This window comes from Eurypyga helias, unplaced genomic scaffold (assembly GCF_000690775.1).
Source record: "Eurypyga helias isolate BGI_N326 unplaced genomic scaffold, ASM69077v1 scaffold3612, whole genome shotgun sequence".
Taxonomy (NCBI): domain Eukaryota; kingdom Metazoa; phylum Chordata; class Aves; order Eurypygiformes; family Eurypygidae; genus Eurypyga; species Eurypyga helias.
The window spans coordinates 151-13,144 of NW_010237718.1; the positions used below are offsets into that span (position 1 = coordinate 151).

Consider the following 12,994-nt stretch of genomic DNA (forward strand, 5'->3'; position numbering starts at 1 on the left):
CAAGACAAACAGATGTATTCATGTGAGAATATACTCTGAAAGAACAGTAAGTTCTTTGTGAAATTGTGGTGCTTTATTTAAAGAAATATAATTATTAAGTATTAATTAAATACAGTATAAATACTATGCTTAATATAATATTAAATATTATAAGATTATAATATTAATCAATAATAAATTACTTTTGGAAAATATCATTCTATTCAAATTATTAATATTCACAGTATTCAAAATAAGTAAGACTTATTACTGATTATTAAGTAGAATGAAAATCAATTCTATTTTTTTAACAAAAAACCCCATTAACTGTGAGGAAATTAAATACAAAATTAATATTGATTTGGACTAAACTAGTATAAGCATGAATTAACTAAAAATTGTAAGCTGGATAAGTTGATAGAAATCTGTAAGAATGAAATTAAAACCAAAAGAAATAATAAAATGTTATCAATGACCATTCTATCCTTGTTTCTGACTTCCCACATTCACCGAAGCACTGCATACAGAATCTGTGTTGCTACTATACTGTAGGCAAAAAACTCTGCTCATATGGCTGCAAAATATTGACTGAAGGAGTAATCTTAAATTTCAAAGAATCTATACTCTGCTTTAAAATGCTAGTATAAAAAAGAATGTTAGGACTTTTTCTTACCATAATCAGTAACATAGAACTCGTACATTGTTTGACTGGTGCCAGGAGAGATTTCTGGTAAGTCTAATTTGTTATCATGAGCTCTAATGAAGGCTTCAAGTTTGTCTTTACTGTCCAATTCCAGAAGGGCACCTAAACTCCACATTATTGCAAAGCAGAACAATTTATGCAGATGAAATATAGTTGATAAACCACCTTCTTCCTTCGATGGAATCAAACCCTCCAGAAGATTAATAGACTGAAAAGATTTTAAAATATTATGTAAAGAAAATATTACATAACCACTTTTTGTTTTTATATGGATATGCACATGCATTATTTATATGTATTCAAAATTTAATCATAATTTGAAAATGAATACAGGTTACCAAAGAATAACATAAAATTCAGAAGTAAAAACCCAAGAAAATAAAGAAAACAAACAAACAGACCCTGACTTCTAAAATCACACAAATGGTTGAAACAAATCAGATTAATACTTCAGCTTGTCCAGCACCTTATCTGCAATACTGAACAAAACTGGATACTCAGGAGTAAAAACAAATTAAAAATTCTCTTGACTTGTGGTGGTACTGGGGGTAGTGCTTCCTGCTAGTATTTCCTTTAGTTTAGGGCTTTCTGAACCAAATACAGTCTTTCTGGGTTTAGTAATCCCCTCTGGATTTTTCCACCCTGAAAATATTGAGACTGGTCTTGAACCTACACAAACTTTTATCATCTATAACTCCTTTGGCAAGATGTTCCATAGGTTTGCTGTTCATGGCATTGAACAGTTTGTTTTTTCCCTGTGTGAAACCCGTCATGCTTACCTTCACTGAATTTCATTTCCCATTTTATTACCTATTTATTCAGTCTCATAAAGTCTGTCTACAGTTCTTCATGGTTACCTGTTTTGTCCTTACTACCCTGAATAATTTAGTATCATTGTTAAACTTCTTCACCTAAAACTTTTCCAAAGTGTTTATGAATATTTTAAACAGCATTGGTCCCAGAAAATGTACCTCAGGACCAGTAGTAACCCCTGTCCTTCCTAAGAACTGATACTCCAATCACACATTTCTAATCTTCTATTCAGTTATTTATCTAGAAATTAACCTCCTATCTTCTGCTATGACTGCTTATCTTCCAGGTAAATCCCTGGTAAAGAACTTTGTTGAACAACTTTGTTCCTTCATGCAGACCATATCAATTAGATTATTGACTTTTCCAACAGGCTTGTAAGGCAGGATAAACTTTAACAAAATCTGTGTTGAATCTATTAAAATACATTATATTTGACCTCCTAATGAGTTGGGCTAGAGGATGGTAATCAGCCAAAAGAAAAACTTATAAGTAAAAACAACAGAAAAAATCATGCAGAACAATACTAGAATATATACAGTTAGAACGTCAGTGGAAATTATAAGGAGGAAGCAAAGGTGAGATCAGTTTTTATATAAAACAATTATTAAGTTCTTCTAGATGAAAAACAACTTAAACTGTGAATGTTAACAGCAGATAATTTGGCACGTGGGCATGTGTGGGTGAATATTCAAAACTGAACTTTAGAACTCAAGTACAAGCCTGCTATCTGCTAGATGCAACTAGTTTGAGATAGTTTTAAATTTTGAAAACGTGTGATCTAAACCAAAATGGCACATCCTGAATCCCATAGTTAATAAAGAGGCATAAGGCAGACCCACCATCCAGGAAGTTGACAAGTTACAATGTTCTGCACATAGACCATTTATGGCAAAACTGGGATCTTAAGTTTCTGGAAAGGAAAGGTGATGCAGTAAAGAAGGGGCCACAAAAGAAGTGGTCTTGGAGAAGAAGGGTCCCAAGGTGGTGGGTGAAGGAGGTGAAGATCCTATTGAAGAAAAGATCCTGGAAATGGTGGGTGATCCTAGATATCAGAGAGATGCACGTAGACAAACACTGGATGATGCAAAGAAATCTTGCCAAGTAATGCTCAGTCTTGATAGCTGTAAGCAGCTGCACAGCACAGAAACCAACATAACTTTTTTCCTTACCTTCCCACACAAAGAATGAAATCCTTACTGTGAAGAGAAACCAAGACTAAGTGACTGTAACACTGGAGAAGGGAAGCCGGGGAGAATCTGTGAAATTATTAAGTAGGGTAAAAGCTTTCGCCTCACTGGCTGTTGGGTAAATCCCAACATGAAGATCCACTAAGGGTTATTGGCTCTGTCACACCTGTGACAGAAGCTTACTGGAGATTTTAATTTGCAGGAAGAAATATTCAATATAGGTTAAATTGGAGAAATATTTCCCTGACCAAAAAGTATGAGTAGAACACTGACTTGCTCACACTTTCTAACAAGCCCTAATCAAAAGCATAGAAACTTCTAGTCCCAGAAAAAGTCTCCCATGAAGAAAACATCAATTCAGTCAGAGTTTTGACAGTTAACAAAAGTAGACTAAAAAAATAATATTTTTCTCTAAAAATTTTGTGCATAGTATGTCCATCTTGTTTATCTTCATAAACTGGCAGTTGCACAGTTCCTGCCTGTGGACATCAATTCTGTAGAAACCCTAATTCCATTTGATACTGCAGTTAATCTCTGTAGCATGCAGTGTGGGAATTAATGTGCAGCAAAATACTTCAGACTGTTGAAAATCTGAAGCTAACTGCCTAATGAACAGCAAAGAGGTACTGGATGCAAATGGACTACTGTAATATTAAATTGAAGTATTAACGAAAATATTATCTTCTCTTCCTTCTTATTCAAAGGCACTACTGAACTTGTTACAAGAGTGTCAATATAAAACTGGTGTTAGAGGGACAAGTGGAAAATCTGGAGAGTTAGAATCTGCAGATGACAATAGACTCAAACAAATCAGCCGTGGACAAAGTGTAGGGCAGACAGTCTTGTAAAGTATGCAAAACACATAATCTTATTATTAATAAATCACTGATAAAGTTTGGACTCCACTCAAGGTAGAATTCCAATTGATAGAAAGGGACAGGCAAAAATTACTACATTGACCTTGGAAAAGCGGACTAACAGGATCACAGAGATAAAAAGAGAATTATTCTTTAGTCTCTCTCCTGACAATACCAGTAGGGTTAGTCTGATCCTTACCACAATTTGATATTAAAAGAACAGGAATGACACCACTAACTTATTAAACATATGTTTCTGAAAACTTACTGAAGCCTGCAAATTCCAGTCAACAGAAGACTAGCCTACATGTGAAATGATAAAGAGAAGTTTACTTCTACACATCTCTAACAGTTCCTCTTATATTGCCTAAGAAACAAACATTGACTTTGAGGTTTTCTTTTTTAGGAAAAAATCTTTGCAAATTAAATATTTTTGCTATCAAATGTTCTCTTTGTTATTTCTGCACGTTTACTACAGTCAGTAAATTCATACAGATTTACGCAGTATCCGTTTTACCTGTATAATATAGTTACATACCAGAAGCTCCATTTTTGGATTAAGGTTTAGTTTCATATACATATATGCTGGTTCAAAGATTCTATCATACAAACTCTGTAAAACTTCAGCTTCTTGAGAAGAACGCTTTTTCAACCATGCCTGAAAAAACCCCACAATATTTTTCTGTATAAGATGTATGAAAAGGTAAAGTCAGGAGTAGCCAGTGATAATAATCTTACTTGCAATATTGGTCTCCAGCTGAGGGCAGAAGAACTGATGTAGACCATACCCATTTGAGAAACTGTTGCTGGAGAGGCATTCTCAATGTTGTGGAGCTCCAACAACAGTTTACATGTAGGAGACATAGGAATTCCATCTCCATTTGCTAGAGTGAGGGTCTTGTTATCATCCAAAACTGAATTTAAATTCTCAATCCAGATTGCATCTACAGGACCATCTAATATCAGAAACACATTTTCACCTGGAAAAATAATCAGAAGAGGTATAGTTCATATCACCATGCTGGAAGAGCAACAAAAGTTTACAAAAGATGGTCTAGCACTTAAAAATATAAAAAAGTATATTTTATTTGTTGTAATTTCTGCAATTCATTAATCAATCTCATTACTGTGTAAATTACATATTTGGTTAAAGAATTATTTTTGAAACAATTAATAGCAAATGAGGGCACAAGCATATCTTTATACTGCTGAGTGTCTCTGCTGAGATTACCTTGTCTGGTTGTCAGACAGACACTGCTCCCCACTCATTCCCCCTCCTCAACAGAACAGATGGAGAAAATAAGATGAAAATCCTTGTGAGTTGAGGCAAAGACAGGGAGATTACTTACCAACTACTGTCACGGGCAGAACAGACTCAACTTGAGGAAAATTGATTTACTGCCAACTAACATAGACTTGGATGATGACAAACAGACAAGAAAACTACAAGACCTTTCCCCCACCTCCTTGTCTTTCTCCAGGCTCAACTTCTTCCTCCCCACATAATCTAGCTCTTCCTTCTTCTTCCCCTCACCTCCCCCTCCTGAGCAGCACAGGGCGGGATGGGGAATTTAGCATTTTGTTGCTAAAATAAGGTGTTTAATATTCCCAGACCCTATTTAAATTAATGAAAACTATCATCACTAATAGAAAATCTGTTTGTTTTTCTTTTACTTTCAAACATAAATATAGAGGAAAAAACCTAAATTTTGGCAATCAAATTTTTAAATTCTGGCTTTGTTTTGAATGTAGAAAATTTCCAACAGAGAAAATATAGACATGTCCAGTATAAAAAAATCAACATTCAAACCTCTTTCTAGGAAGGTTCCTTAGAAAATTTCCTTTTATACATATAATTTTAATTTTACAGATACAATTGAATTACTGTAAAAAGGAATTTCAGTGTTCTATTCCTAAAATAGTGACATATAAATATGAGTAATCAACATATGAAAAACCACAGGGAAAAAAAAAAATCAACTTTCTTTCAAAGCTAGTGCAACTAGTACAAATAAATCTAAATGATAATTTGTCAGTTTCCAAGTAACACATCTGGATTGTAGAAATGAAGTGGCAAGGAAATTAACTATTTTTTAGTGCAAATTCACTGCTGAAATAACACATTTTTAAACTGTTGCTTTTTCTTGAGAAGTGAACTGCAACCTTATCTATGTTCTCTATAGTTTCTCTCAAGAAGGAACTTAGCAAATTCAAGATGCATTTTTCAACATATCATCTAAGCAGTATTTTTATGATACCACACACAAAGTATTTACATACCCTTTTTAGCTTTCAGTGTTTTCCTCCACAATGCAGAAAAGATTCCATCTGTCCAATCATTAGTTGCAGCATCTAGTTTTCCAAACATCTGAGGAGCAGTAATAGCTTTGGGGTTCATCCGCATTTCTCTATGAGATTGGCCACATTCTGTCAGTGCTCTCATTAATGTAGTTATGACCATTTCTTTCATTTATAGTACCTACATTCATGTTCACTTTCATGCTTAACCTTGTTATAGGTTTCCATAAGCTTGTCATAACACATGCAAAGACATATATGTTCTATACATCCTTTAACTCTTTCAGCTGAATACAGATTACCCAACCAGAGTATAGGTTCTCAAAACTTGTGTGAGAAAAACCTTTATTTACTACAATGTCCGCTCAAATGCACCCTGAAGACTCTTTTCCACTACAGAAACATATCTAAGTCAGAAATACATACCCCCTCCATTTTTCTTTGCTCTTATAAAGGTCTTCTAGCACTATCCTCCTACTTAGCAGGAGTTGTGCCCTGGCTATGTTTCTTTTCACTCTTTATTTACTGTTTTGGCCTTCTAAAGGCCTCCTAATCCTTCTTATGCCCTACTGTCGCTACCCTAGTCCAAGAAACTCTTGTTCAGAGACCCGTGTAGGTGCCTTACTGCTTCTTTCAGATAACTCAGAGGCACTACCATATCTGGGAAAAGCTGGGTTAATAGCATGCTTTAAAGTGGGTTGTTTTTTGTGTTTTTTTGAGGGGGGTTTTGTGGTTTTTTGGGTTGTTGTTTTTTGGGGTTTTTTTAATTATTTTGGATAATTTAGGGAAATAAAAATGTAAGTCCTTGGATTGGTCTTCCTTAGTGTTGTGTACACACAACACTAAGTTTTTCCCATATTAGAAGCACAGGTCCTTGAGTGAGACAGTGGTTTAGCTACCAACATGATGCTCTGACTCCTATTTGTTAAAATAGTTTCAGAAAAAAAGTTTTACCTGATTAAGCTTAGGATTCCATGGTGGATGGTTAATCAATCCTGCTTCTTCAACCTGATTAGCTACTGCAGCCTGAAGCTCAGCATAGCTACTACTGTCCAACTGTAACCCCGGAAAGAGATCATTGATAAGACTGAGAAACAAAGGCTCATCTTCATCTATCTGAAACAAAAAAATTTATTAAGTGCTTAAAGCACGGTGTCATGGTTTAACTCCAGCTAGCAACTAAACACCACACAGCTGCTCACTCACTCTCACAGGAGGATGCAGGAGAGAATTGGAAGAGTAAAAGTGAGAAAACTCATCGGTTGAGATAAGACAGTTTAACAGGTAAAGCAAAAGCTGCACACACAAAGTAAACTGACAATTCATTCACTACTTCACGTCAGCGAGCATGTTCAGTGACCTCCAGGAAAGCTGGGCTCCATCACACGTAACAGATACTTGGGAAGACAAATGCCATCACTCCAAATCTGTCTCTTTCCTTCTTCTTCTTCCCTCAGCTTTATATACTGAGCATGATGTCATATGGTATGGAATGTCCCTTTGGCCAGTTGGAGTCAGCTGTCCCTTCTGTGTCCCTTCCCAACTTCTTGTGCACCCCCAGCCCACTCACTGGTGAGATGGTGTGAGAGGCCAAAAAGGCCTTGATTCTGTGTAAGCATTGCTCAGCAATAACTAAAACACCCCTGTGTTATCAACACTGTTTCCAGCATAAATACAAAACACAGCCCCATACCAGTACTGTGAAGAAAATTAACTCCATCCCAGCCAAATCCAGCACATAGGGTTATCCAAAGCATGTTCTCAACCCAAAATGAATCTCTTTTAAAATAATAAACAACAAGAATGTATTTTCTAAATACAGATGCTTGTGTTTAAAACACCACCAGCCAACAACACAGATCGCTACAAATATAGCATTTTGAAGACATCATCCATATGCCATGTGAGAAATAAATTCAACACTGAAAGAAATTTCCCACTGAGTAGACACTGGAATCTATTTGTAAAATTGATGTGTAAAACACTTGTAGCGTATATTGGAAAGAATATCCTCTCTGGAAGGAATCATTAAATATCTAATTTAGTGCATACTCAAATTATTCAGTTTACTTATGGTACAACAGTAGTCTGTACATAAGTCAGTACATAAAATGTCACACCCACAGCTAAGCCACTATTAACCAATTTGAACCTTTGCCCCCTGAGCAGTGTTTCCAAGTCTAATAGACTCTCATTGTTGTTTAATGATAATATGATGGTTATGATAATGTTTCAATTTTTAAATAAAAGGATGTTTGGAATTTTTTTCTAATTTTCTACAAAACCACATGAAATATGTAGTAGACTTGCTTATACATGGTGCTAAAATATTAAATTAGATTCTTACCAGCTTAGAAAGATTCATATCTCTTAGTCCTCTCATAACAATACTTAATTCACTTTCATTTGGCCTTGTCCTCTTTTGTGACCCGAGTCCTCAGTACTGAAAGGATATTCCTCAGACCAAAGTCATAATCCACCTAGTGGAAAAAAGTTTATGTAGCAGTAACAAGTTTTATTTCATCAGTATATCAAATCTTACTTTCATATTTTATAGTATAGTTATCCTCCCTGGAAAAGGCAGCTAAAATAGAAACTGCTGCTGTTGTTTAGGAATTATTCTATTAAAATAAATGAAAGTTATTTTCAAGAAATTGGGAGGAGGTTGTAAGGTTTTTCTTTTCTGATTTGAATTTAATTGGCTTCGCCATTTGTAATGCCATAGAGCAATTATTTTGTAGCTGTCTATAGCAGGGTTTTAAAATAATTGTTTTTCCATTCCAGACTAGGTCTTTTCAACCAAGGCAGCTTAAAGCCAAGATCTCAGATCAAAGCAGTGCTATGGGGAGAAGGGCAATTTAAATTAACTTCAGATCTTGCTTCTATGGTTTCCAATTTCTAACTACTTTGTCTAGTCCTAGATAATTCTTACAGAAAAAAAATTACATTATTGGGTTAATTTTTACCCAGCTGACATGTTTAGGCACTTATGCACTTGCAACTACAAACTTTCATTCTGTAACAATTGAATAAATGTGTGTATGTGACTACATATACATGAATTAACACAGCTATTTGTTAAAAAATTTTACAGACCTATTTGTATATTTAAACTACTTCAGTATTTTGTAAAAAACATAAAAGTGATGCTTCAAAAACTACCTGCACAAACCAAACCCAAAGGGGTTGTATTGTATAATATGAAGGAAAAGAGGAAGGGCATACATAACAGTATCTGCTTAGTGAGCTGCTCCTCGCAGAGTTTATAAAGAAGGAAGAATTTCTGAGACAAGACCACATTATCAATAAATTCGTAACTTGCAAGCTTAACTCTTATAATTATCTGAAATAAAATTTTTTATTAGAAATTCCATTAGTTTTCTGAAGATAGTTAAACAAAGTAAAACACATTTTTTTTTTCTTTCAGCTGTCAGGAATTGTACCTCTCTATCTGGAACAATCATTGCAACAGTTCTAAACTGAATTTTGAGATTTTCTGGTAGTTCTTGTCATCCAGTATATCCAGGATTCTATATAAGAAAACATACTGCATTATTATTTACAACAGTCAAAATAACATTCTTTTTATTGTTCAGTAAAAGTAAATTTATGCATAAATACCTAGATCTGTTCAGAGTTAGAACTTGTCGAATGATGATTAAAATGTGAAGAAACAACTTCAAAAATAACACAGTAAACAAAATTAAACATGAAATCTTTACAACAAAATCATATAAAAGAAAATCTTAATGACCAAGAAAGTTTGACTAATAGAATATTCCTAGAAGCTTTTGGCAAACATGAATAACACTGACATCAAACAGGTGGCATTTAAGAAATTAGAAGCAGTCAAAAAGTATGACCACCTCAGTTATTATCCTGCAGTCAAACACACAGCAAAGATTTTAATTTTCCATAAAATTATCTTGCATTGTAATCTGTCTTGGCATTAGGAAACATACACAACAGAATTCCCTGCTCATGAGATTACAGGAATTAGTGCTATGAAGCCTCAGGAATCCAATGGCAACAAGTTAGCATACTCTGAAATTTAATATTCTAAATCCAGGAGTTTGTGCTTCTCCCTTGGGTAGTGGCTGGTAACTGGTGTAGGATTATACATAATGTCTTGCATATCTTCTTTGCACAGTTTATCCATTCAGTTCTGGGACCTAACTGTGGGATCTATATATGTTGCAAGTCTTTTTCACAAGTAGTCATTATAAGAAAGGGAACAAGGGATCTCAGACACCACCCATAAAAACTTCATGACGTGAGAAGCATAGTTCTGTCATAACCCCACACTGATTTCAGGTTTGACACACAGAGCAGGATGGGTCCATTTGTCAAAGAAGGCCAGAAGTCAACATCGAGTATTGTATTCATCAGTTTAGGCACATCATCTATCAAAAAATGAAAGGATCTGGTAATTTTTTGCACAGGTTTGAAAAGACCTGTTGTCATCACAGTATAAGGAGGGTAGTTTATTTCAGAATCATCACACATGTCTCCAGTAAATCAGCTAAAGAATTCTTTTTTTATATCCATGTAAAATACACATTAGACAAGACATATATCTTTGAAAAATGTCTTTCTTATATCTACTGTTTTAAGTGAATGTTGTTTCAGGTTGGTTTTGTTTTTTTTTTTTCCTACAGTACCTTTCTCACCAATACTGTTAAAGCATTTCAAGCTAAGGTAGTAAAGTATATTAGTATTTCAGTCCTCACAATGAGCACAGAGAATTCTGGAAGTTTGGCCAAACTTTTAGTCTACATAGTGAATTGCAATACAGTAATGAAGGGACGTAATTATGAACCTTTTCAACAGTCTTAAAGTAAAAATGAAGGCATGTAATTAATTACTAATCAGATTATTTGTGTTCCAGTAGTTTAATCTAACTGTATAGCAACAGCAACATTTTATTAGTTTGGTTATTTTTACCTTGTCATTTAATTAACTTGTATATAGTATAATTTGTCACTTCTCTGGAATTATTATGACATTTACCATTGTTAGGAAAATTCCAAACTCTGGATTTAAATCTACACAGTCTCCATCAGAAAAAATGAACTGCTTTTTTCTTTCTTTTCTTGCTGTTAAAATAATATAGATTTGCTGTGCTGCTACTGACAAGACAGGCAACTCAATTCGGCTGAATTCATCAAAACATCCCCAAGATCCAGACTGCGCAAGACTTAAAATAGGGACAGGAAAAAAAATTATCTGTTATTCTTCACGCATATTTGAAATATCTGAACTAGAGTACTTCTCCTTCAAATAATTAAATAAGATTAGTTTTATTTATTGCCCTGTAGACAAGGCTTTTCTTCCTCCAAACCACCTGACTATTTCCATGTCAATCTAAATTAATATTAGTTAATTTTAAAAAAATGCTTAAAAGTGAATCAAAATCAGAAGACATCTTTTGATATTTTAGGGCATTTGGCAAATCTTTCTTCCAGATCTTTCTTTGAATGTAGCCTTTTATTCCAATGCAGCAATTCAATTGTTTGTAAAAAGCTGTATTTTATTATATTAACCAAAAAAAAAAAGAAGTGACAGAGCTAGAAAAAACTAGCCCTAAACATTACAACAAAAAAATCTCAAGCTTTGTATTTTCAGTTGGGTGTTTCAGTCTTCACAATGCTTTTCAATTACTTTGTACTCACCTCTCGTAAATCATAAAATTAAAATTTAAAATTAAATCATTTAGTGGGATTTAAATAAAACACTGAATCTCACAAGACAGAAAATATTAATCTTAGAGCATATATGTCTGAGCATAACGATTACCATTTTAAGTCCACGCTAAACTACAAGTTTTTCATGTAATGGTACAGGATATTAACAACAAATGGTGGACAATGGTCTGTGTGAACTTGTCTATGAAAGAAAGAGAGGAAGATAGAGAAAGAAATTTAAATGAAAAGAGAAATCTAGAAGCACTATATCAATAACAAGCACTATATCAATAACAATAACATTTACATAAAGGATTAATTTCACAGTTGCCCAATTTCAGTTTAAAAAAGCAATGTATTTATTAGCAACTAAGAGAATTGCTGTTCTGTGCTGGTTTTGGCTGGGATAGAGTTAATTTTTTCACAGTAGCTAGTATGAGGCTATGTTTTGAAATTGTGCTAAGAATGTTGAAAACTTACTGATAATTTTTAGTTGTTGTTAAGCAATGTTTATATTAAACTAAGGACTTTTTCAGTTTCCCATACTACCCCTGTCCTCCCAACTTCTTGTATAGACGACACAACCTGGACAGCTGACCAAAGGGATATTTCATGCCATCCAACATCATGATTGGTATATTAACTTGGGTGAGTTGTCCAGGAGAGGTAATGGCTGCCTGGGGACTGACTGGACATCATTCAGTTGGTGGTGAGCAGTTTTATACATATTTTTTTGTTGTTTTTATTACATATGATTAGCATTAGTAGTAGTGTTTTCATTACATGGTAGTACTACCATTATTTTATTTAATCTATTTTCAATTATTAAAATATTCTTATCTCAACCCATGAGTTCTCTTATCTTTTTCCTCCGATTCTCTTCCCCATCCAACTGAGGAAGGGGGGAAGGTGCGTGAGCAGCTGTGTGCTGCTTACTTTCTAACTGGGGCTAAGCCACAACATGCTCCTTTGACAACTTTTTATGAGAAAATTTGTAGCAGGATTTGTTTTCAAAATTATATTTAAGTGCCAGGAGGCAGTAATTTTCTTTCATGTATACGGAATGATAGCTATTTAAAAGTGAAAATTTCAACCAATGCATTCATGGTATGTTACTGTTACACAGTTAAGGCTAAATAATTTTAAAGGCATTCTGTCATGGACCCAAGGATTTTCTTTCTTTTTTTTTTTTTTTTTAAAGTTGAATAGCTTGACTTTCAAAGGGACAATATGTTTATAAATCCACAGCTTTAGACACTTTTATGCCCCAATTATTTGCTTGCTAATAAATAAATAAACAAAGAAATAAATCGTTTCACTCCTTGCTTCTCAATAAATATAATACCATAACTCTGACCAATGAGTGAACTGAAACCTCATGAAGTTCAAGTCCTTTATCTGGAACAGAATAGCTCCATGCAGCAGTACAGGCTCAATGCTGTGATGAGCACTGAGCGATTTGGCAGAAAATGA

General features: G+C 34.2%; 1 protein-coding gene across 1 annotated transcript in view; it reads right to left on the reverse strand.

Annotated features, from left to right (window-relative positions):
* Positions 1-652: 652 nt before the first annotated feature.
* LOC104506572 (dynein heavy chain 8, axonemal-like) overlaps positions 653-12,994 on the reverse strand; it is a gene marked incomplete at both ends in the record, with an annotated part of 45,805 nt that continues 33,463 nt past the window's right edge. Inside the window, 11 exon segments of the mRNA XM_010147558.1 lie at positions 653-890; positions 4,057-4,197; positions 4,278-4,519; positions 5,820-6,002; positions 6,191-6,230; positions 6,792-6,953; positions 8,185-8,269; positions 8,271-8,313; positions 9,069-9,180; positions 9,281-9,367; positions 10,848-11,034. Coding sequence (XP_010145860.1) covers positions 653-890; positions 4,057-4,197; positions 4,278-4,519; positions 5,820-6,002; positions 6,191-6,230; positions 6,792-6,953; positions 8,185-8,269; positions 8,271-8,313; positions 9,069-9,180; positions 9,281-9,367; positions 10,848-11,034 — 1,520 coding nt within the window.